General features: G+C 40.2%; 1 protein-coding gene across 1 annotated transcript in view; it reads left to right on the top strand.

Annotated features, from left to right (window-relative positions):
* LOC146798067 (cytochrome P450 2A13-like) overlaps positions 1-24,588 on the top strand; it is a 337,748-nt gene that overhangs the window by 46,607 nt on the left and 266,553 nt on the right. The window contains exons 2-3 of the mRNA XM_085625288.1: positions 21,935-22,097; positions 22,208-22,357. Coding sequence (XP_085481414.1) covers positions 21,935-22,097; positions 22,208-22,357 — 313 coding nt within the window. The remainder of the gene's footprint in view (positions 1-21,934; positions 22,098-22,207; positions 22,358-24,588) is intronic.

Genomic DNA, 24,588 nt, shown 5'->3' with positions numbered 1-24,588 from the left:
TGTGACCGACCATCAAGATTTAATTAAACTTTTGGTAGCTTACATAAGATGCAACAAACCTGGATGACACTTTTTCTCATCCTACTTCTTTGGTCAACGTTTCTGTAGCCGGGGAAAAAGGTCGGATGCTGGGGTTATCACGACTGTCTTTTGATGATACATAGAAATATTCACCTATGGAATGATAACAAAACAAGAAATGGAGTGGGGTTCTAAGTGGATCTAGAACAGTGGCACCATAACTCACCAACATCTTCACATCCAAGACAGAGGTTTAAGAACAGGAACTTAGGGAGGACTGAAGAATAAGGGCAACAAAAATGGGTCCTGGTAGGACTAAAAGGAACCAGAAGTGTTTCATAACAAAAATTGAAGTAGCCTGAATCTTTACATAGCTGTGACTAATTCTACCTTTGAAAGGACAGGATCACTGGCACCAACATATTGGATTGAATAGCTAATGGTATAAATTGCAGGGGAGACAAATTGTGTTGCAAATACCTGCAGATATGATTTAACGTGACAGGGGGGAAGCGCACACCTGATTCTCATATATTCAGAGTATGATGCAATGAATATGACTTGGGTGCTACAGTGACATGCTTGCTGTCAGTCCAAGCAAATAAGTTTAAACAAAGGAGATACTAGCCAGGTAGGGTAGTGTACACTGTGCACAGTTCCAGCGGGTAAAAAAACCCTTGTGGTACAATTATTCATGTGACACAAATAAACAAGTTTAACCAATCAGGTCTATAACAGTTGTATTTGTCGCAAATCTTTGTTGAACATAACAAAAACAAATATAATGTGTTTGAATCAACAAACATATCAAGATTTCCGTACCATTGTGCATTATTGGCTAACACATAAATGAATACATCAACATTATTGCATGTAAATACTATGCAGAAATATTTTTAGTTGAGCCCGATGCATTTCGGGACTGGCACGTCCCTTCGTCAGGGGCAATCTGTAAATAAAATATCTATACATCACTGAAATGTTTGGATTTAGGGTTACAAGTCAACACCCTATTGGAGACCCATTTATAGCCACTCGCTAACTAAGTACAATTTAGTTAGTAATCAGCTAGAGGTGAATATTTTGAATAGATAGTTACGTGTGTAGTTATAACATTCACCCTGGTTGGTATTAGTTATATGCATACTAAGTGGTGAAGGAGGAGAGGAGAATCACTTTGTTGAATTAGGATGCAGATAAAACGTGAGTTAAGGTGATACCAAAACGTGTTCGTCACAAAGGAACCCAATAATAGGAAAGAGAAACGTAAAAGTCAGTAAAACCCCAAAGGGTTTGTGTGAGAAGGAATGCTCACCTCATAGAAAAATAGAAAATGGTCCATACATGTAGACTGAAAAGATGGAAAAAACGATATGGTTTGAAGGATATGGGTGGCTGAAAACGTGAGAAAAACAAGCTAAGAGGATAAGAAAACTTACCGCGTTAGCCAAGTGAGACGTTAGAATCAAGGACAAGTAAAAAGGATCAAGAGATCTACACGTGTGTGCTGAAAGAAATGAAGAAGGCATGGAAATGAGTTTACCGAACAATCGGGAGGTGAAGATCTGAAAAAATAGGGTCCTACGTTAGGAGTCTTACTGTGTGCACTGGTAGTAATGGGAAAGCGCGAAACTGGATTCAGTGGCGTTCGTGAAAGCTCTAGGTTTGGCGGGTCGTCTTAGGTACACGCTAGGTAGTGCAAATGAAAAGAGGACTGGAAACACGGCGCAGGTGGCCATTTTAGATTGGGGACTGAAACTGAACTAAACATGAGGAACAGGCCGTAACTGTATAAACGAAAAGCTATGCGGGAATAGATCCATACGGAATGGAGAATACTGGAGTAGTTAAAAAATGAGGGGAAAAAATAAATTGGAATCATAAAAAATATATAAAAAAATAAAAAGTTTATAAAAAAATTGGAGGAACAGATGATCAGTAATGGCGTATATATGACACAAAAAGCTGGAAAGTGAGTGGTGAAGACTTGGACAGAAGTTGCAGATATAAGAACAGCGCTGGAGGAGACAATAAGGGTGGCCATGTCGAAACCAGATATAGACTGATGAAATTCAGGAACAAACTATAAGTCCAATCAGATATGAAATTGAGGAGCAAACTATAAGTCCAATCAGATATGAATAAAGGAAGAGAAAAATGAATGATGTACTATGAAGGAGTGCCTACAGGGTGAACGGGGGGGGGGGGGGGGGGGGAAAGAGAAACAATGTGTATACAGTGAAAGAATGTGAAAGACAAGACTCCCCAATAGAGAGGTTAAGTAGTGGTGGTATTCATGCAGTTTCTGAATCCAAAAAATGTCTCTGCAAAGTAAAGCTTTAGTGACTTCCATTCCAGGTCGTACAGTAAGTTTCTCAATGATCTGAAACCGTAGTTGAGATATGGTATGTTTAGCATCACCCCAATGGCTTGCTATGCTTGATGTGGTATTCAGATTTCTAATTTTACTTTTGTGTTCCGTAATTCTGATTTTCAATTTGCGTTCGGTTTTACCCACATATGCTTTCCCACAAGGACATTTTATGCAATATACAATATGAGATGAATTGCAATAGCTGGTGTGATTTAATTTGACTTTGGAACCCGATACAGGATGGGTTAAGGTATTGCCAATTATTACATTATTGCAATGTGTACAAGAGTTACATTTCTGAGTGCCAAGAAAGTTCTCTGGTTTAGAACATGGGTTTGGTGTGGATAATAGTGAACGTAAATTATATCCTTTAGTGTAGGCGAAAAGAGGTTTAGCCTGGAATAAATCTTTGAAGTCTGCTTCTTGTTGTAATAATTCCCATCGTGCATTGATGATGTTTTTAATCGATCGGGATATGGTGGAGAATTTAGAAACAAATACTGTACGTTGTTCAGGCTAACGTGTTTGTTTAGTGAGTAATTCTGCTCGGGATTTGACCAAAGCTTTATTCAGACAATCTTTCAACACTTGTTCAGGATAACCTCGAGATTCAAATCGTTGATGATACTCTTGTAGTTTGGTACAAGTCGTTTGGGGGTCTGAGCATATTCTGCGAATCCGGATAAATTTAGAAAGGGTTAAGTTTTTAATGAGACTTCTAGGATGAAAGCTCGAGTAGGCCAGAACGCTGTTACGATCAGTAGGTTTATTGTAGACCGATGTTACAAAGTGATTCGATGATGTTCTCGTGATCTGTACGTCAAGGAAATGGATGGTGTCTTTTTGGATGTTATATGTCAACTGTATATGTGGGTTGACATCATTTAAACAGGCAATCATAGATATGAAAGATTGTTCTGTGTCCTTCCAGAGTAAAAATATATCATCAATGTAACGACAATATAGTCGAATTTTTGACCACCAGTTAACATTTGTCATGATATGCTCATATTCGTATTGAGACATAAAGATGTTGGCGTACGAAGGAGCCCCCGAAAAGCCCATGGATGTGCCAGTAAGTTGGGCATAAAATTGCTGCTGCCATTCAAAGTAACTGTTGTGTAGGCAAAATTTTAACAGTTGTAGAATAAAGATTTTCTCCACATCTATGGAATCTGTTTGGAGGAGTGCCCATTCTGTAGCTTCCATGCCTGCTGCATGAGGTATCGATGTATATAAAGCTGTGACATCAATAGTGCACAATGAGATGGTGGTATGTTGGTCAATCTGTATTCCACTCAGTTTTTGCAAAAAATGCGTTGTGTCTTTAAGGTACGAACTCCAAAGTTGTACGAATTTTTGCAAATAATAGTCCAAGAATCTTCCCACTGGATCGAAAATGGACCCACAACCAGAGACAATGGAACGGAAGGGTGGATTATCTGGGTCCTTGTGCATTTTAGGAATCATGTAGAGTTTTGGTCTGCGAGGATTAGTGGTGGTAAGAAAAAGTCGTGTAGAGTCATTGATCCAGTCTCTATTTTGTGCTTCTGCTAATAGGTTAGAGAGCATCTCCTGCAGTTGACTGGTGGGATCATAGATGAGTTTCAAATAGGTATTGGAGTCAGAAACATGGGCACATACTTTAGAGTTGTAAAATGCAGTATTAATCACGACGATGGCTCCTCCTTTATCGGCAGCTTGCATAGTGATTGTACTGTTGTTGGCTAAAGTTTGATAATAGTCCTTTCATGTTTAGTTAGATTGTCGTGTTTTTTTTTGGATTGGTATGGCAACTTTAAAAGATCCTTGGTGACCAGAGTTTCAAACATGTCCAGTGTTTTGTGAGAGACTGGAGGTATAAAGGTACTTTTTGGTCTGAAAATTTTTGGTGGAAGGTCCAAGATTTGTTGTTCAGGAGGTATGACATTGGTAAAGAAGTGTCTTAATCGAAGTGTTCGCATGAATCTGTAGAACTCGCCCTGTGTTTGTAACAGAGTTGTCATAGTGGTGGGTACAAATGACAGACTACGTCCCAAAATCGCAATTTCTTGTGGGTTAAGAGGTTTGGAAGAAATATTCATGACTAAGTCACTGTTTTGCCACTGCGTAGTGATTTGACGCTTTTTTCTCTTTCCTCTCCGTGTTTTTCGTGATGCGACATTTGTGATGTCAGAGGTGGTGGTCGCCCTTGGTCTGGGGCCTGTGACAAAAAAGATGAAGTAGATGCGATGGGTCCTGTAGTATTTACAGACAGTGTTGGGTCTGATGTCTGGGATTGCGCTATAAGAAGAGCAGGTGTTCTATTCATGGTTGTTTCTTTGTCAGAGACTGAACTTTCATCAGATGAAGTAGGTGTTTTGCGATTGTCAAATCTCTTTCTGGTGTATATGTCAGCCCAAGTATAAACTTCATTAAGTTTATAGTCTATGATCTCAAAATTATGTATAAGAAATACTGTGTGTAAGGTTGACAACTGTGTCGACGGCGTTTCGTTACTTCAACCATCACCCGAGGCTGGTCCCCCCACCGCGATTGTGGATTATTATTGCATCGTCTACCTTTCCTTATTATAGGTTTCGTCATCTCGCCCCTCCGGACAACACTTATCACTCACACCTGCCTTGCACCTGACTAGGTCACAAGACCCGCCTTTATTATGTGAGGGTCTCTGCCTAGCCCACGACCATCGGGCCGCCCTCAGAGTGTAATCTTAGGCAATTGTTTACAGGCACTTTATTCGTTAGTCCTGATGATGATCCAATATCCTCTTGATAAGGATCGAAACGCCGTCGACACAGTTGTCAACCTTACACACAGTATTTCTTATACATAATTTTGTGTGAAGGTGACCTCTTGCATATTAGTTGTTTCGCCATTTAAGTATTTACTGATTGAAACAACCACGAACTTCCCGAGCCTTTTGTACGTTACTGTTTGTCTGATATGTAGGTTTTCGGATCCAGGCTTGTATCCCACTGCTATTTGACTTGCATTTTATGTTCCATTGTTAATTATTGTATATATTAAAAGTGCCTCTGTCCGGCTGGATATTGGCATAAATATAGCACTGATTGAGGCTATATTCATTGCATACGTAAATTTTAACTTTTCAGGGACCCCTGTCTCTTGTAACATATTATGGATGCTGGCACAGAGGCAAACATGCCTTTAAGAGGTGCACTGAAAGTGCATCACAAAAAGATGGTGCACTTTCAGTGCGCCTCCTAAAGGAAACCTTCTGGAGGGGATGGGACCCCTCAGATGTACTGTTGCAAGCAAGTTCAGTCACTCACTGCACCCACCTGCAAGGAGATCTCAAATCCCTCTTTAAAGTGCAGGCAGGTAGCAGTGTGCACAGAGAAACAAGGAGACGTGTTTTAACAGCTGCTCTGCATTTCTCAGCATTTTTCTTGAGCAGCACAAGCTTGTTGTTGCCCTGAGGGCAGCGCATTCCACATGATAGGGTGCTTTTTTCCTGTTTGCATATGGCACACCTGCTCAAAGGTGTGCCTTGGCGCAAACAGGAATTGTGCACCCTATCTGTAATAGGGTCCCTGATGTGCACGTTCAACCTTTTTGAAGAGTTCTGCACCTGCGTAACTGTCACGAGCATAGTTACTGTTGCTGGGCTACTCCTACTAAAAATAAGCTACTATGTAACAGCTCCTCAATTGTAGAAAACCAATCAACCAACATGAATTGAAGATCTCTGAGTGACATCATCAGGGCATTCAAGATGTGTGAGAATAACACCAAAACACACATATTCGTTCGCTCATCTTAACTATACATTCCTCTTAGAGATTTGTCTGTATCCTACATGTCACTTCAGTCTTAACTGTGCATGTCCTGGGAGCGATGCAAGCTTGTATTAGTCTGCCCTGCTGAATTTGTTATGCAAGAAATGGAAGATTGCATGTGTTGCCTTATCTGAGAGAGGGGCGCTTACTTTGCTACTTACTTGCTGCATTTGTTCTGTGAGGAAGCGAAACTACCACTGCCGCTGCCTGTTTTGTGCATTTCCTATGATGGAGAAAGCTTGTGCTGCTGTTGTCTTAGCTTTACATGTCCTCCGAAGGAGGGACGTTTGTACTGTTTCTGCCCAAAGTCTATTTGTTCTATCAAGAAGGGGTGTTTCTACTGTTGTTGCCCCATATTATCAGAAACAAAAGATATATTGAATGTACTTGTATACCATGACCTATGAATCCGGGGCTGTTTCAAATATTTGCTGAAAAATACCAAGACCTGTAGTACTGAGGAAGACACCTGATAAATATGAGGGGAAATATTTGAGGGTGGAAAACAGAAGCAGGGTATGTTGTTCGACCCTAATCTTTTAAACTGCTTGCCACCTGTCATTTAGTTTTTGTTTGTGTTGTTGAAGGTTATCATGCTATTATCATTATAGTACCTTTGTTGTATTATGAAGCTTGGTAAAAGGTTGCACTATACAAAAGACAAAACTATTATCATTCCATGTGTTTGTTGTAATGCTTTATGTGAATGAAAGAATGAACACTGACAAAGTATTTGAGCAGTTTACCTTTGGTTTTACTTCTGAAATCAGTTTTTTTAATGGACTACTAGGTGGCAAGTGACTCCACGCCATGTACAGTACCTTCACACAATTCTGACATCTTAGCATTGTTGAAATAAAACTACAAGCCCCCAAATGGAACATGCTATTGGCTAAAAAGCCATTTGGCTGATGGTATCTTAAGGCGTGCCCTTTGAATGTAGAAAACAAGGCTTTGCTGAAGTCTTTCGTGAAACAAATGAAGATAGAAATGACTAAATTGTGGGAACAAAAATCCCTTGAAAAATATGTGGAAGTTGGAAGGATCCCTTGTGGCTTATGCATCATAATCGCCCACAGTTTTGATAATCCAACTCCGGATATGTTGAAGGAGTGGGCCGACAGCAACATTGAAGCCTCAATGAGATTGGTCCACATATTAATATTAATAAAATATGCCCGCAGCGACCATGAAATAGTTTTGAAGGAAATTGAAAGAATCAATGAAGAGCTGGATAAATCAGAGCTTAAGGATATAATATCCAAAAGTAGAAACGATATTAAAATCAGATTAAAAAAACAAGAAGACACAATTAAAACAAGAAACGTTTTTAAGTTTGCATGTGATATATTAGATTACGAATCAAGTAAATATGACTTCATGAAATGCAAGCATTTTTTGCAAACAAATCAAGCCAGCAAGAATGCCAGATCTGGCGTCGATAACAGAGAGCCCCCAACAGCTTCTAATTCCGATGCCAGTTTACTCCAAAGTGAGACGGAATCAGATGATAGCAGTTTAGGAAGATCCATGTTGGTGATGATTTGGGCACACTGACTCCTGCAGAAGAGTTAGATTTTTTACAACGGGCCCGTCGACAGACCCTCAGACCTCAGAAACCTTACAAATTCCAGACAAAGACGGAACCAAAGGAGAAGGGCCAGAAGGAAATACAGGAAATGCAAGAAACAAGAAGCAACACAACAACAAGTGGAAAAAGAAGTGAATACAAACACTAATACAGTAATTAATCTATCTCAGGTCCAATTAGATCAAGCAGAAATACAGCTTCTATCATTGGGCCTATCATTCTGTCCTGAGAGTAATTTTAATTACGTTCAAACACGTGTGGACATTTTCAAATTAATCCGAAAGCTGAAATTAAAAAACGTATTTTGCCATTAGGAAATCTAAAAGTAGTCCTGAACCAAATTCCATCAGTACAACATCGGCACAGGCTAATTAATCGACTTTACTGGTATCTGATATTCCAGCATTGAGAACGTTGGATTCTTTAGCATCAGAAGGCAACATAGAGGATCCAATACAAAGTACTCATGATCTTCTGTCCAATGCGGGAATAAATCTATTATTGGCAAAATCAAGTCCTTTTAAACCAACATCATCATTTATCCCCATTATGCTGCTGGATGCCATTGACATTTTCCAAGATGTGGTGGTAGACTAGCTTAAAAAATTACAGTTAACTAATCAACGAGGAAAGAACAGAGTTAAATTCAAACAGAAAAAATATCAGGATCTCATGAAGAAATTACAGGAACAAAGCAATTTTATCATCAATAAATCCGACAAAGGAGGTAATATTGTTTTGTGGCCCAAAAGTGAATATATGATAGAGGCACATAAACACTTGGCTGATGTATCCTGTTATAAAAAGTCCAACTATAATCAACTTAAAGTGGTAAAGGAAACTTGCAAACAGCATCTTCATAGAGTGAAACGCGAAGGTCTACTTTCCACTCATAAATTTCTATTTTTGAACACAGATTCTCCAATTACAACAATTTTTTATTTTATGCCGAAAATACACAAGAACATTTCTCCAGTTTCTGGAAGACCCATAATATATATAGATTGTTGGAAAAATGTCACAATATGTGGACTTTTATCTTCAGGATTTTGTCACTACAATGCTCTCGTATATAAGGGATATCAATGATTTTTTAGACAGAAAATAAGAAATGTACCCTGGTCGGAACAGTGCATGCTTATTACTCTAGATATTAGTGTTCTGTACACCAGTATAAATCATGAAGATGGTGTTAAATGAGTAGAATACTTTTTAAAAAACAGAGCCATGGAAAAATACAAACATGGGGTAATGATTCTTGAAATGATTAATTTCTGTTTGTATACCAATTTAGTTTTGATTAACAAAGATATCTACCAACAAATAAGAGGAGTTTCCATGGGAGCCTGCTTCTCCCCCAGCTATGCGTGCTTGCACATAGTGTGGCGGGAGGAGCAGGTTCTCAAGGTAACCAATAAGAAGGACAGGGACCAACACATATCAAGCTGGATGCGTTTCATAGATAACTTTTTTTAGTGTGGAATGGGTCTCAAGATCAGGCTCTAGCTTTCATTGACAACATCAATAACAATGATTTAAACTCACAGTTTAATGCAACATTGGCTGTTGGAGCGATTGACTTTCTAGATGCTCATGTCGAAGTAATTAATAACAAACTGGAAACAATCCTACAGAGGAAGACTGCTGCTGGCAATACTACCATCCATGCGTCCAGCTTCCACCCACACGACCTGATTAAAAGTATTCCGTATGGTGAGTTTCTGAGACTGCGGAGAATCTGCAGTACTGACCAGGAATATCGAAAATGTGTCTGTGAAACCACCAGCAGGTTTGTTGAGAGGGGCTATAATAACCATATTATTCAATCAGCCTTAGGCAAAGTAAATGAGGTTACACGAGAAGACCTATTACACAAACAGTCTTTGCGGTTACTCAGGGGGACCTGCACTGAAGTTACATCAAGTAAGACCAGTCAGGAAATCTGCCTTATAACAACGTATAACAAACAACATAGGCAAATCAGAGCAATTATTAACAACAACTAGCCTATAATTAGAACAGACATGATTTTGGGAGAATTATTCCCTCTGCAACCCACGTTAACATTCAGGAAAGCCAAATCTATGCGTAATGCTTTGGTTAGAAGTAGCCCAGAGGGGATGTATGACGTTACAACTCGTGCTGTTACAACGCATGCTGTTACAACGAAACTGTTACAACGCAAGTGGATTTACAACGCATGCCATTACAACGCAAGTCTTTACATCGACTTGCGCTAGATGGCGTGCTAACATTAGAAAAGTGTAATTTACTATTCCAACTCCAGTCCACTTAACAGTAGGCAAGGTGTTGGGATAGTAAACTACACTATTTGTAATGTTAGCACGCCATCTAGCGCAAGTCGATGTAAAGACTTGCGTTGTAATGGCATGCATTGTAAATCCACTTGCGTTGTAACAGTTTCGTTGTAATGGTAGTGCGTTGTAAAAGTTGCGTTGTAAAGGTTGTTCCCTGCCCAGAGGTATCCCGTGGGAACTGAAAGTCTAAAACTATGTGGCTGATACAAAAAACGGGTTCTACAAATGTAGCTCGTGTCGAGCGTGTAAGTTTGGTATCAAATCAAATCAAATCAAAAACTTCTTTATTTGACCTTCCGAAGACAGGTCATAAAAGATACACATACAAATAGAGTTTTAAAAACATCTCATAAGAATGTACCATCATTAAACAATTGTTAAATTTAAGTTTTAAACCAAAAAAAAAAAAACCCAAAAAAAAAAAATACATACACAGATAATCACGGGCATTTCATCACGGCTAAAGTGACAATGCATATAAAGTGACTGGATAAAGAGCATCAATATATTTTAACCATCAATAAGTGATAAAATCGGTCATATAATAAATATAGATTTAAAACACTCAAATCCAATCAATGACCCGTCCCAATCGTTAAACCCTATTAAAAATCATCCTAAATTAGTTCTATGGCGCGAAATATACTGCAAAAAATTGGAGACAATGTAAACCAGCCCCGCCCCGTCTAGTAACTGTAGAAAGAGAAAAGCTGGACGACAAGTTCGGAAACCCATTCGTTTTAATAATGGGATAAGTAATTTTTTCCGTTGTTCCATATAATATTTGCAGAAAAGGATGGTATGCATTGTGGATTGGGTGGAAATCCCATCACAAGGAAAGGGAGGTAGATTTTTTGCCCAGTTGTTTCTCAACAGGAAAGCAACTTAACGGTGGAAGAAGTTCAGCCTAAACCTAACCAAAAGAAACATTTCATAAGCAGTAATACTATAGGTTAGGTAAGGCTGCATCCCAAATACTGTTTGAACAGTCAAGCTGTGTCTAACTGATTGTTTCATGACCTCAGAGGTGAGTTGCAGTTCTTCGAGGTGGTTTAGACAGAGTTTCTGAAAAGCCTTCCTCGATATCTCCCGTATTAAAAAGGGATCATGATAATATTTTACTAACCCTAAGTCAGTTAAAAATCTTCTGACGTAGGATAGCCACCTAGATTTGAGTGCATTTTCCAGAGCTTTACAGTCTTGAATAATTGTTTGTGAAAAGGCTGTTTTATCTGACGACCAAATTCGGTGCCACAGTAAAAGTGGCTGTATTTTCGCCAGATCTGCCACATAGGGAAGACCCAATTCCAAGTGGCAAAGAAAATTTGCAGAGCTCCTAGGTAGTGCAAGAAGGTACCTCAAAAAGGTGTTCTCTACCCCCTGGATAGAATCCAAAGCTACGTGGCCCCACACACCCGCTCCATACAGAGCCACTGTGATACATTTAGCTTTGTAGATTTTAACCATTTCCAAGGGTGCTTTTTTACCTAATTTCCTAGAGAAATTTACAAGGGCTGTGGTGGTTCTCATAAATTGAAGTTTCCTCACATCGACTGCCGCTTTCCAGCTTAATTTCTGGTCAATCATCTCATAAGGATATTTATCTGTGGTCGCCAATTTTTCATTATTCAGGTAAATAGCCCTAGTATTATTTTTATTGCCAACCCCGGCCTTCATAACAAAGGTTTTTCCAATATTGACCTTGAGATCCAGGTTGGCCATAAAGGATGAATACCTACTTAACGCCCTTTGTAATTCGTTAGGGGTGCGGGCCAGTATCACTGCGTCGTCCGCGTAGAGAAGAGCCGGTATTGGACGATTACCTACCATAGGGAGGTCCTGGGCCCCCCTCAACATCTTGTTTGGTATCAATACTACCCAATATTTTTCTGTATTTGGCCCCACTACCAATCAACTTAAGGGGATATATAACTGCCGTACAGATTTTGCGGTAGATGTTTTAACGTATACTTGCGGTTTACAACACACGCGGAGTACCAAACTACAAGTCCACGTGTAAATTCTTAAACATCTCAGGGAAATAGTCAACTCGGACATGTCGTATCCACTAGGCAGGCACTTCAAATCAGCCCACAATAACGATCTGAGCTGCTTGAAGTATTATGTTATAGATGCAGTGCTTCAATTAAGAAGAGGAGGGAATAGAGAAGAGTTACTGAAATGATTGGAGTCCAGATTTATATTGGAGTTGGATACGCGCACGCCCAATGGCCTTACCAATAAGGAAGAACTCCACAATTTTCTCTAGACTCAGAATAGGCCATAGAGCAGATCTGAGAGCTTATGTTGTACTGATTCCTCTTAGTTTAAAGTTTCATGAGATAGAGGAAAAATAAGATGGAATCTGTATATAGACAACCATTTAATCAGGCCCTTTATGGGGGTCATACCGCAATAATGTCTCATCCATCCTCAAAGAAAAGCGAGTTTATTTTCTAGAATAAAGCCACGAAAAAGAATGAGATATCTAGTGGGTCATTAGTTTTTCCGATTCAGGAAGGTATATCATAGCTGAGTATCCAGCATATCAATGTATACAACAATGCTGCTGCCCCCATGTCCCCATAAAATTAAGGGTTTTAATTTTAGCACTTAAGCACTTTTTCATGCACTTACGCACATTTCCATTATTTGCACTGATTGCTAGTAATACTTAGGAAAGTCTTTTTAAAACAGCAGCCTTGACTAACTGTAAATCATTTTAAAGTGAATTTAACATTTACTTTGCCTAAAGAATAAAGCGTTAAGATTTGCTGTGGTAACTTTTACCAGAAGATATTTACTAAGATGAAGGTATTGAAACCAAGAGTATTTCTGCATTTTGCACTTTATTAGATCATTGAGAGGAAACGGGTACTACTTCAATGAAGGATGTATCTGCATCTTGCACTTAACTCTAGGAGATTCTATATTTATGAAGGTTGTTTTGCACTATACACTTTATAACAATTCCGAGAGGAAATTAGTATTGTATCAGCAACAATGTTCAGTTATGATTAATGCATTCAAGCGGTCATATATTTTGAAGAATTGACAGGGGTACTCCTCCTTTATTTTATTATAATTTATTAGACATTACGTTGAGTACCCAAGTATTATCTCTAATGCGCACTTTAATTGTTTAGACAGGGCGGATCTTGCTTTTGTCATCCGAATTTTGAATTGTGAGTGAAAAACACTAGGAATAAATATTATTTTATTTTGGAAAAATGATAACAGTTAATGTACGCACATACACTGCAATACATAAACTGAAGTGAATTGTTAGATAGCTTTGTTTGGATCTTTAGTTGCAGTAATAGTCTGTTGTCCATGACTCGTTCCCAGTGCTATCACGTGATGGTGTGTATGTCACTTTAAATGATGGTCCCTGAACAGTGTTTCGTTATGTGAACAAGCCCAGTGTGGTGGGCAAAACGCTTCATACCAGACATGCCAAGCCTCCCGATTCAGGCGGGAGACTACCGATTTCAAGGCTAGTCTCCCGCCTCGCGAATCCTGCAAGCAAAAACACGATTCCTCTGGGGTTTCAGCTGACAGGGCTTGGTATTGTGCAACGTGCTAATTCTTACAGCAATAGTCAGAGTAGCGATGCAGGGGCTCTAGAAGGAGTGAAAAACCAACAAAGCCTCATTCACATGCAAATGGTCCTTTAAAGACCTGTGAAGTACTCGGGCGGCTGTGTGTGTGCCCGGGAAGCTGTTTCAGCCCGGGCTGCCACACACAAGGGGGGGTGTATGCACTGTCAGTAACCTGCCAGGCCAGTGCACAACACTTGCATTACCTTCTGTCTGCCTGCCAAATTTGCGCTCCATGCTTCTGAAAGGTAAGAAAAAAACGTGCATTTGCGTTTCAAATGTCCGATCCTGCAGCAGCACACTTCCAAAGCCCATACATGACAGTAACCCGATTCAAGGTCCCATTCTCCCGATTTTTTAAATAAAATCTCCCACTTTGCGCTTCTGAAATGTTGGCATGTATGTCATACTGCCATGAAATAAAACAGTCATCAGCACTAATTTTGTAGTCCATGTCCCGTTTGAGCAAACAAGCGCCTTGGGATCTTTCCATATATATATAGATATGTGTGTGTGTGTGTGTATGTGTGTGTGTCTGAAGTGCTAAGTTGGCCAGTGGTAGAGCAGGCAGACATATCATTTCAGATTAAGATACGAGCCTCTCACTGTTAATGGGCTAACAAAATGCGTTGGGAAAACAAAAAGGCATGTTAAAAGACTATTTATCAGAACAATGCGAGAAGCAGCAGCTAGACGTGTCCGATGAGACACTGGGAAAGCTTAAACTAAGTGCTAGCACACCTCTTCCTGAGCCTATCCTCTTTGAGGTTTGTGTGATTTATGTGGTACGCCTTTAACACCATAGCGATGTGCCCTGTATTTAACAGGTGCAGCACACCCTGTAAGTGCTGCCTCAAGACTGCCATCAGTGAGGCAGCCTATAAAAAGTTACAAGAGGGAGCAATGAGAAAGGTAGATATTGTAGCTATAAAAACATAATTTATGTACATCAGGCCAGACGACAAGTGATGTGGGAAAACGTAGTTAATTTGGAAGCTACGTTTGCCTTTGTATGTTAGTGACATTTGTGTAGTGCACATGCTGCCATTTTTGTGATGTCATAGTATTATGGGAAGTCAATGTGCCTTTCCAACAGTTAGTACTGAGGGATTTGACTGGTCATGATACGTTACTGGATTTGTGTTGTGGTCAGAGTCTGTTAGGCAGCCAAATAAATTCCATATCTCTACTGTGTTGAATGTATGTGTCTTCTGATTAATGTGTTCTGTTCATTCACATACTCAAAATGGATACTACTAGGGCATGGGTACTCACAAACATTTTCTTGGGGGTCGCAAAGTTTGGTGTTTGGTATGACTGAGGACCGTACTGATGCCAGCAGGGGTGTAAAGTCAGTGTAGGAGAAGCAAAGCATATATATTTTGTGGCTGAACTTAATTGCGCAATGTGAAAGCAGAAAACCTGGTATGAATACCGGCTTCTCCACTTAAACAAATTGTGTGATCCAGGGCAATTGTTTGATTTCAATTAGCCTCCTTTTTCTTCATTATCACATATAAGAGGAACTCAAAATACACTACTTAATGATGCATGCTGTTCAAAACCATCTCCTTTGCATGTAATCACTAATGGCATTGTTGTCAGGATGGGGGGAGGGAGCTTGAACGTTTATAAATTCATGTTTGAAAACCTTCACTTTAAGGAAAATACTCCTGAATGCACTGCCATATTTTGATTTATTAATGTGAAATGGTTCTACAGGTCAATTAAATATACTTTTTGAATTTCGAAAAGGCTATTGTATTTTTACATGTTTGTTGTCGTTAAAAATGAAGGCGTTCCTAAAGTTAAGGGCCTTTTTACTTTCCTTTCTTTTTACTTCCTTTCCCTAACTGCAATTAACTATTAAATAAGTGTTTGCTCTATATTAAAAAAAAAAATCATGTTAGTACTGAGTCGAGTAAACAGCCCAGTGCTGCTGCTTCCCTGTGGGCCCTGTGTAAAGGTCAGGAGGGCTACATGTGACCCCTAGGCTGTACTTTGAGTATAACTGAACTAGGGCCATACTCATTCAACATGGACAAATAGTACTATTTAACCACTAAACGAATAAGGGATCCCTTTGGTGAAGCTTTGTTAGAAACTGTTTTTTTGCCTCTGATAGGCATTTTTCTCCCGTATAGAAGTTGGCTTTCAGGTTAGTCTTTATGAACACTTATTTTTGGAGGATACACAAGTTATTTTCGGATCAAGACATCACTGCATTCGAAGAAACTAGAACTGCGGTGGTGTTGTTATTTGGGGATCCAGACTATCCTGAACAGGGCCTGCTTCGGCACCTGAGGGGACTCTAAGCCCCAGCGTGCTTTGCTCCCAGGAGGGAGGAGCCAACATTGCCCTTGCACTGAAAAGCGCCACCGATCACCGCGGCGCGGGACGCGCCTTCTGTTTCAGCCTACTTCGCCACCTGAGAGGACTCCAAGCCCCAGCATGCTTTGCACCCAGGAGGGAGGAGCCAACATTGCCCTCGCGCTAAAAAGCGACACCGATCACCGCGGCACGGGACGCACCTTATGTTTCAGCCTGCTTCGCCACCTGAGGGGACTCCAAGCCCCAGCGTGCTTTGCTCCCAGGAGGGAGGAGAAAACATTGCCCTCGCGCTAAAAAGCACCACCGATCACCACGGCGCAGGACGCGCCTTCTGTTTCAGCCAGCTTTGCCACCTGAGGGGACTCCAAGCCCCAGCATGCTTTGCTCCCAGGAGGGAGGAGCCAACATTGCCCTTGCGCTAAAAGCAACACCGTTCACCATGGCGCGGGACGCGCCTTCTGTTTCAGCCAGCTTTGCCACCTGAGGGGACTCCAAGCCCCAGCGTGCTTTGCTCCCAGGAGGGAGGAGCCAACATTGCCCTCGCGCTAAAAAGCGCCACCGATCACCGCGGAGCGGGACGTGCGCGGGCCGCACCCGGGCCAAGGGCGGGCCCGTCCTTGCCTGTCATCGACAGGAAGTGGCAGGGCAGAACTAGCCCCCTGTCATTTGATCTTTGGGGCAAATTCATGAAGATACTCAAGGTACTGTACTGATTAAGGACAGAGTAGCATATTTGGTCCTGCTGCAAATTATTTACTTTTGGGAACTCGAATTAGCTCTTGTATTATTATTTTTTGTTTTTATATATGTACTTTAATTGTTATATCTTTTTTCCTTACTTACATATATAGACCCAAATTATTCATTTCTGGTTCTACAATGGGCAAAAGAAAAACAATGGAGGGTACGGGGGGGCAAGTGGCTCCACTGTCTACCCTTCTTGCTCAGGACACAGCATGCAATATAGATCCCCTAATTATCTGTACAAATTGCAGTTTTGGCCGGGGAGTCTGATTCCCATGAGGAAGCACAATCTTCACATCCCATTACAACTTTGAAGAAGAGCTTAACTGAGATAGATGACACTGGTTTTTTACCCCCACAGACTCTTCTCTACACGGTTAAATTACTTAAGGAGGAGGTTGGGTCCCTGAAAGTAACAATTGAGGAGTTAGTGGCTACTGTCAAACTCCTTGTTTCTAATATTGTATCGCATGTTCCAGTCACCTGTGCTTTATCCAACTTGCACTGTATACCAATGTTAGGAGACCAAAAAGACAGTGTTTTGCCACTGGCTCCCGCTGTTCCTTTACAGCGACCTGTTAAGGTTCAACCTATTAAGTCTTTAGGTCCTCCTGGAATTGCCCCTGCCAATACTTTGCAAAAACAACTTTACTCACAAGTAGCTGCAAATTGCAGAAGGCCAATCAACGTCCCATTCGCTCCTCCTTTGGGTGGAAATACATCTTTTCAACAACACGCAGAATTACCTAATCATGCCCAGACAATTTTTATGGTCAATGTCCCCAAAATAGGTACAAAAAACGAGAACGCTGAATCCCTGATAAACAGGTCTATACACTGGCTGCGTCATGTCAGGGGTTGCCGTTCGTTGATTAGGGAAGACATAGTCAGAGCGAGGAGACACACGTCCATTAACCAACCATCGGATTGCATCGAGCTTACCTTGACCAACTACGGCAGCCCGATCAGCTTAGGCAGAAACTACAACCCACTATAACCTCTAATATCTCAAATGTTATTGGTACTCTTGGATCAATTGCCACAATTGACGGCCCCCTAACTACCCCAAAATCTAACACCTATAGCAACGATTTGGATAATGGCTCAAGAGACCAGCGGGCGGTAATATCTGCTAACATTCTTGCCCAATCACCTGCCCAACCACAATTGATACGTCAAAATCTTACTTGCAATAAAATTCCAATATCCCAGTTTAAGATTCTTTCATGGAACATTGCAGGTCTTTACAGAAAAATTTCGCTACCTGATTGGAACGACCTGATTGATGAACATCATATCTGCATGTTCCAAGAAACATGGAGCCTAGCCCCACTATACAAATCTGGTTATACTTGCTTTTATAAATCTGCTATTACCAAGGGGAGGGGAAGGCCTTCCGGAGGCCTCATTGTTTGGATTAAGATCGATATGGGCTGCCAAATTATTGAACATCATTGTGATAACCCAGATATTATGTGGCTTTCGATCAAGGGACATAGATGCGGCACATCTGTGGAACTGTTTAATGTATACATAAGAGGTACACCTGGGGGCAAACCGTCAAACATTGTACTGTCTTTAGAACAAGAGTTATCCAATTGTTCACCAAACTCGTGTGTTATGATTGCAGGTGATTTTAATTGCACTTTTGAGCCACTAGATTCTGAGGACTTGATGGGGTTAGATGAAGAAGACACCAAATGGGGCGTTCCAACATTAAATATACCTTCCATTAAGAAATGGTCTCAAATAGCAATCCAGATTAGCGCATTTACATTAGAATTTGGATTAAGGGCAGTGAATGGCAGAACTCCCTCTGATGCTACAGGAGCCAATACATTCAATAGAGTTAACTGCCTCTCACAAATTGACTACATACTAGCAGATGTGAGACTATGGAAAAAGATAAAGGATATGGAAGTTCTCCCTTCCTCTGATAGTGACCATAACACACTAAGTATGATTATGGAAAGTCCTTGGGCTCCTCTCCCCTCTTGTAATCCGATTTTTGAACCCCTTATGATAACTAAAGAGTTAGTACCTTCAAATTCCAGAAGGACCCTTAAATGGCCTAGAGTTCTTGCTCAAGAATCTTTGACAACTGGCATTAGCCATGCTCTGAGCGAAAACACTTGCTTATTATTAGAGGCCACTGAGGAACCAGGGGGACTAACAAAAATACCAGATTTGTATGACAATATGACAGCTCAGATAGGAGCATACTTTATAGTAAGTAGCACAGGCAAATTAATTAGAAGAGATAAAAAAGCGCCATACCTGGCTTAATGGGGATTGAAGACAAAAAAACGCATTAATCTTAGCAATAAAAAGCAAAAACTGCCTTTTAATTAGAGAACCTAGAAAAATCTATAAAACTACAACCTATCGCGTGAAACTAGATTGGGATGAGTCACATTGGCAAGATCTAAAAGATGCAAGTACAGCTAAAGATCCTAACCTTTTCTGGAATAAGGTTAGGCGGTTTGGTAATAAAGATCCTGACGTAATTCCTAACCATATTACATGCCAGGACTGGTTCAACCATTTTGAGAATCTCTATTCTGGACTAGATCTTATTCACTGAGGGGGGATATATGAACAAATAAATTCTCATACTATTTCAAACCCTATTGATCTTTTCACACTAGAAGAAGTAGAGATGGCCATAAAGAAAATAGTCCCAGCAAAAGCCCCCGGACCTGATGACCTCCCAGGAGATCTTTTTTCTCGCAGACCCTCGGAACTGGGCAAATTATGTTACGCTTTTAATCAATTTAATTGCAAGAGGGAGTGCAGTGCCAGAGTCATGGAAAGGGGCAGAGGTGGTACCTATTTTCAAAAAAGGAACAAGGGATGACCCTGCCAACTACCGCCCAATCAGTTTGATTGATGCCATGCAGAAAGTAGTTTGCAGGGTGTTACTGCAGTGAATCCATCATTGGGTGGATGAAGAAAATATACTCTCCCAATACCAAGCTGTATTTAGGGCATGTACAGGGACGGTGGATCAAGCATTTAGGCTGTTTTTAATTTATTGGAAGGTGGTCCTGATTGGAAAGGGCAGCCTTTATTTGGCATTTATTGACTTAAAGACTGTCTTTGACCTGGTTCCCTCGTGATCGGCTATGGCATCTATTAGAAGAAATGGGGATGCCCCCACTAATATTGAATATCTTGACTCGCCTACATGAGGGCAATTATGCCCAAGTGAGGTGGGGGTCCCAGGGACAAAAAACAAACAGGATCCCAGTAAATAGAGGTGTATGCCAGGGCTGTGTCCTGGACCCCACTCTGTTCTCTTTATACATGAATGGGGTGGTGAGCTATTTGCAGGAGTTTCCATCTGACGCACCAGCCCTGGCAGGAGACCGGGTTTCCCACTCTTCTCTTTGCAGACGATACGCTGCTTATCTCTAAAACGCCAGCAGGGCTCCAAAAGCTCATAGACAGATTTCACACCTTTTGTGAGTCTAGAACATCGCTCCTCGCAGAGCAGACCTGTGGCTCCTGCCCTTACAATTTATGCAGCAAAAGCTGTCAGTTCAGCCCTTTATGGAGCTGAACTGTGGGGTTTCGAGAATATTGACAGCATTTGCAAGTCAGAACATAAGTTTCTAAGAGATTTAGTGATGCTCCCTCGAAGTGTACCATTGAAACCATTGTTAAATGACATGGGTAGGTATTCTTTTAAAGACGTAGCTAGGCTACGACCTCTGTTATTCTGGGCCCGCTTATGTCGGACCTCTGAATTAATCAACTACGCCGCCGCGCTTACAGAAGTCATGACTCTAGATGGCTCTAGATGGCAACCAAAAAATTAGTTGGGTGCTCAATCTTAAAAAATCTATTTTTGCACTTGGTTTCAAGGAAGCATGGGATACGCAAACCCCTCCTAGTAAGGTTGAGCTTAAAAGACGCTATTGGGCCTGGGTCAACACTCAAGAGCTTAGCAACTTAAGAGCAGGTAGGCTCACGGAAGAGTTTTATCTCCATAAGCAACACACATCTTTAGAACCCTACTTAGATTTTATCCAAACACCACCAGATAGAGCACTTTATATACAGTTTAGGGTAGGCTCACTGCCGGTCAGAGAGTTAACTGCAAAATGGAGCACCCCATATCAGACACCATTAGGGTGCCCCTGCTGCAAAATACAGATCGAGAGCATAGCCCATCTCATGTTTGCCTGCCCTGCTTATAAAAGTGCAAGAACGAGATGGCTTAAACCCATTTGCAGAGAGCTGAGTACGCTCGAATATCGCACTGCTCTACGTATCTTAAAGGCTGATGCACGGACTCTTTTTGCTTGCGGTGTAGCCAAGTATCTCGGTTGTGCCTGGATTGTAAGGTTTAAATTTCTGAGTGGAGATCCTTAATGAATTATTATGTTTTTATATTCTTAGTTCTATGGTCTGCATATGATACTTTGCACTGCCACTTTATTCCCCGAAAGTAGATTAAGAATAGCCAAAAGGGGAAAGAAAATGTTTTTTATGCGAAGAAGGGCTTGAAATGAATTTTTACAAAATGATGACCCAAGTTTATCCTTGCCACAACCAAACTTTATAACTTTTTGGGTAATGAGAAATTGATGATTTTAATGTTTGATTGGATTTTTATATTCTTAAATTGATGCCTCTTTTTAACATTTTTATGGTTTATACAAATTGAAGGATGTAAGTTTGATAATGTTTTTAAGATACTGGCTATCGAAATAAAGCTATTTTGACTGACAATTTAATATTGTGGCTATATGCATCGTGGTACAAGAATATTGTGGTCAAAATATCAAAGACCAAAATATCAAAAGGTAAGTGCATATAGTGGAAGTATAGATATACTATTCCTAATTCCACGTCTACGTTCCTTGATGATTTATACATCGTCAAGGTATATCTATGTAGATTTAGGTATAGATAATCTAAACATACTTTTCTGTGGACATTTTGCATTTGCTATTTTGTCCTTCATATTTGCCTACCTCAATATTATGGTTTGATATTCAGGTTGCACATCACATGAACAATAATATTAGAAAAAATGCCTCGTCTAACTGAAGGATGTAATGTATTAACTAAGCATTTGTCCCATATATGTATGTGCATTCATATACTTAAAAATGCTTAATACTTGTTGCTTTTTCTTTTCATAGCTTGGTGATACCTATGGTCCAGTCTTCACTGTGTATTTAGGTCCTAAGCCTATGGTGGTCCTGTGTGGGTATGAGGCAGTAAAAGAAGCTCTTGTTGACAATAAGGATGTATTTGTGGACCGAGGAAATTTGCCTGTACACAATCACATCTTGAAAGGATACGGTGAGAATAGCCTGTCTTCTCACCTAGCTGGTCTTCTTTTCTTAAACTAAAGAAATATAAAATGTTTGACAGGAAGAGAACTAATATATTTTTATCGCTCCTCAAACCAGGGATCACAATGAGTAATGGGGAGCGATGGAAGCAGATGCGCCGATTTTCAATCATGACCCTGAGAAATTTTGGCATGGGGAAGAGGAGCATTGAGGAACGGATCCAGGAGGAGGCACAGTTCCTGGTAGAAGAACTCAGAAAGACACAAGGTATTTGGCACTCAAATAGATTTAATTTTATAAAGAGGCTCTGAAATTATGACCCTTGGCATTTTGAGAGGCCACTGAAAGCCTAAACTGGGGACGTGCCTTTTAGAAGGTCAAAAAAACAGTGTGTAGGTATGGAGTGGACCTTGGAGTGAAAGCTACTAGCAGTGCTCTTTGGGGAAGGAAATCTGGGGCTTACTCATGGACACTGTGTAAAGTCACCAAACTGAGTTTTAAAAATATGTGGTTAATAACATGCTTAAGCTATTTAGATATACTGCATCTTTCCTAGGTTCTTTTAGTTAAGGTCACCAAAACAACCCCATACATGCCAAATACATTTACTCCATAGTAGTACACCCATTGTATAATGGAAGCCAAGAAAGCCCAGCACTTTAAGATCCATGTTAAAGAGAGCTGTGGCCTACCAGGTTCAGATCTCGGTAAGGGGGTTTCTGCTTTTGTTTAGGTCTGGCTTCACAGCACACCTGTCTGCATGACATACTTTTACTAATGGAGGTGCTTCCACTGAAATACAGGAGGGACTAGTTTACATCTGAACCATGCACTCAATCATCATGTGATGTGTCACATTCAAATATTTATCTCCTGTATGCATTCTTTACAGGAAGCAATGCTTTTTTATTACATTTTACTACCATTCTCAAACCCATTTGGGCAGGCTTTGTTGTGAAACACAATGTGTGTGCGTGCAATGCATGAAAACAGCATTTTGAAATATCTGAGTTTACATGCATTAGCACATAAAAGTCAGACCTATTTTCTATACCAATGTGTGTCTTTTTATGGGATTGAAAACAAGAGCACTCAAGCAACTCAGTAATTGTACAATTCTGCCCCACAGATCACTGGAGGACACTAGACTTCTGGTGCTATGAAAGTCCAATTTTGGGGTGATGGCGCACTGGTACTTGCATCATCATCTTTTCATAAAATCATCAAATATTTTCCCTCATTATTTGTATGGACCTTTGTTAGTTGACTTGAAGCCCTGTAAGGGCAATAACATCAGAAATACATTACAAACTTGTGAAGCCAATGTAACACCTCAATAAGGACAAGGAATCAATATTTTTTTATTACATTGGTTCGTTTTAGTATATTAATCCATCTAGTACATAAACATAGTAAAAATAGATTTCCAAAATACAACAATATAGTCTGAAGGCTGAAATGTGCATATATATATATATAGAAATAAATGTTATACTTTAATATGCAAAGAAGATGGTGGCACTGATCAATTAATCAAACTAATATTCTTATATTTACATTTTTAATGAGTACAATGATTAAACTTTAATAATTGATTCAAATGCATCACACACATTAATAAAATTAAGTCACATATTGAATATAAATGTTGTAAATGAATGTATAAGTGTACATGTGACGTATAAAGGGTGGAACCTAAAGTACGCTGCTCCAATCTCCCCTCTGATGGCTAGTTTAGCCATCACAATATCACCTGAATCTTATCTCATGAGACCAGCTTGAAGTCTTGTTGTTTTTAACGTCTTACATCTTGTGTTTTCCAACTGCTCCATCTCACCATAGAAACTACATTGACTCTCCTCTAATTCTACTTCACTTCTTTTTTGCTTCACTCCCCTTTCATGTTCTCTTCTCTCCTTGAGCTTAAACACGTGTACCCCTTAAATATGACAAACAGACACATTTCACAAATTGTGATAACGATATGGGGTCTCAGTATGGAACCTAATAATCTACTTCCCAAGTTTCAAAACCATGTACGTACTGCTGCAATTTAATTACTGATTGCTTCCTATGCACCTGTAGCTTCCAGCTCCTCTAGATCTCCATTCAAATCAATAATATTCTTTATGAATGTCTTTATTTCCTCACCCTTATCGGGAATGTTGGTGCAACATTGTTGGAGTTTTAACATCTTTCAAACACCACCATCCTTTGCGAGTAGGATGTTTAATGCAAGGTGTTTCTGTAGAAACATAAACCTAATGGCTATCATCTCAGTATTGATAGCTAAGAGCGACCCAGCTGTACAAGTAGCCAGTTTATCTACTATAGTGTATAACTTTCTAATCTAGAGATCATTCAGGACCATTCCAACAGGAGGAAATATTGCACCAAATATATCTCCCAACTATTTCAGACTCACTACTACTTTGCTATGGCCTAGCATACGACCCCCACACTGGGTCACCCAAACTTTTCTACTTGATACATTTTCT

The sequence above is a fragment of the Triturus cristatus genome, chromosome 9, assembly GCF_964204655.1.
Source record: "Triturus cristatus chromosome 9, aTriCri1.1, whole genome shotgun sequence".
NCBI classification, from domain to species: domain Eukaryota; kingdom Metazoa; phylum Chordata; class Amphibia; order Caudata; family Salamandridae; genus Triturus; species Triturus cristatus.
The sequence above is the reverse complement of the archived record's forward strand: the minus strand, read 5'-3'. Positions and strand labels throughout refer to the sequence as shown.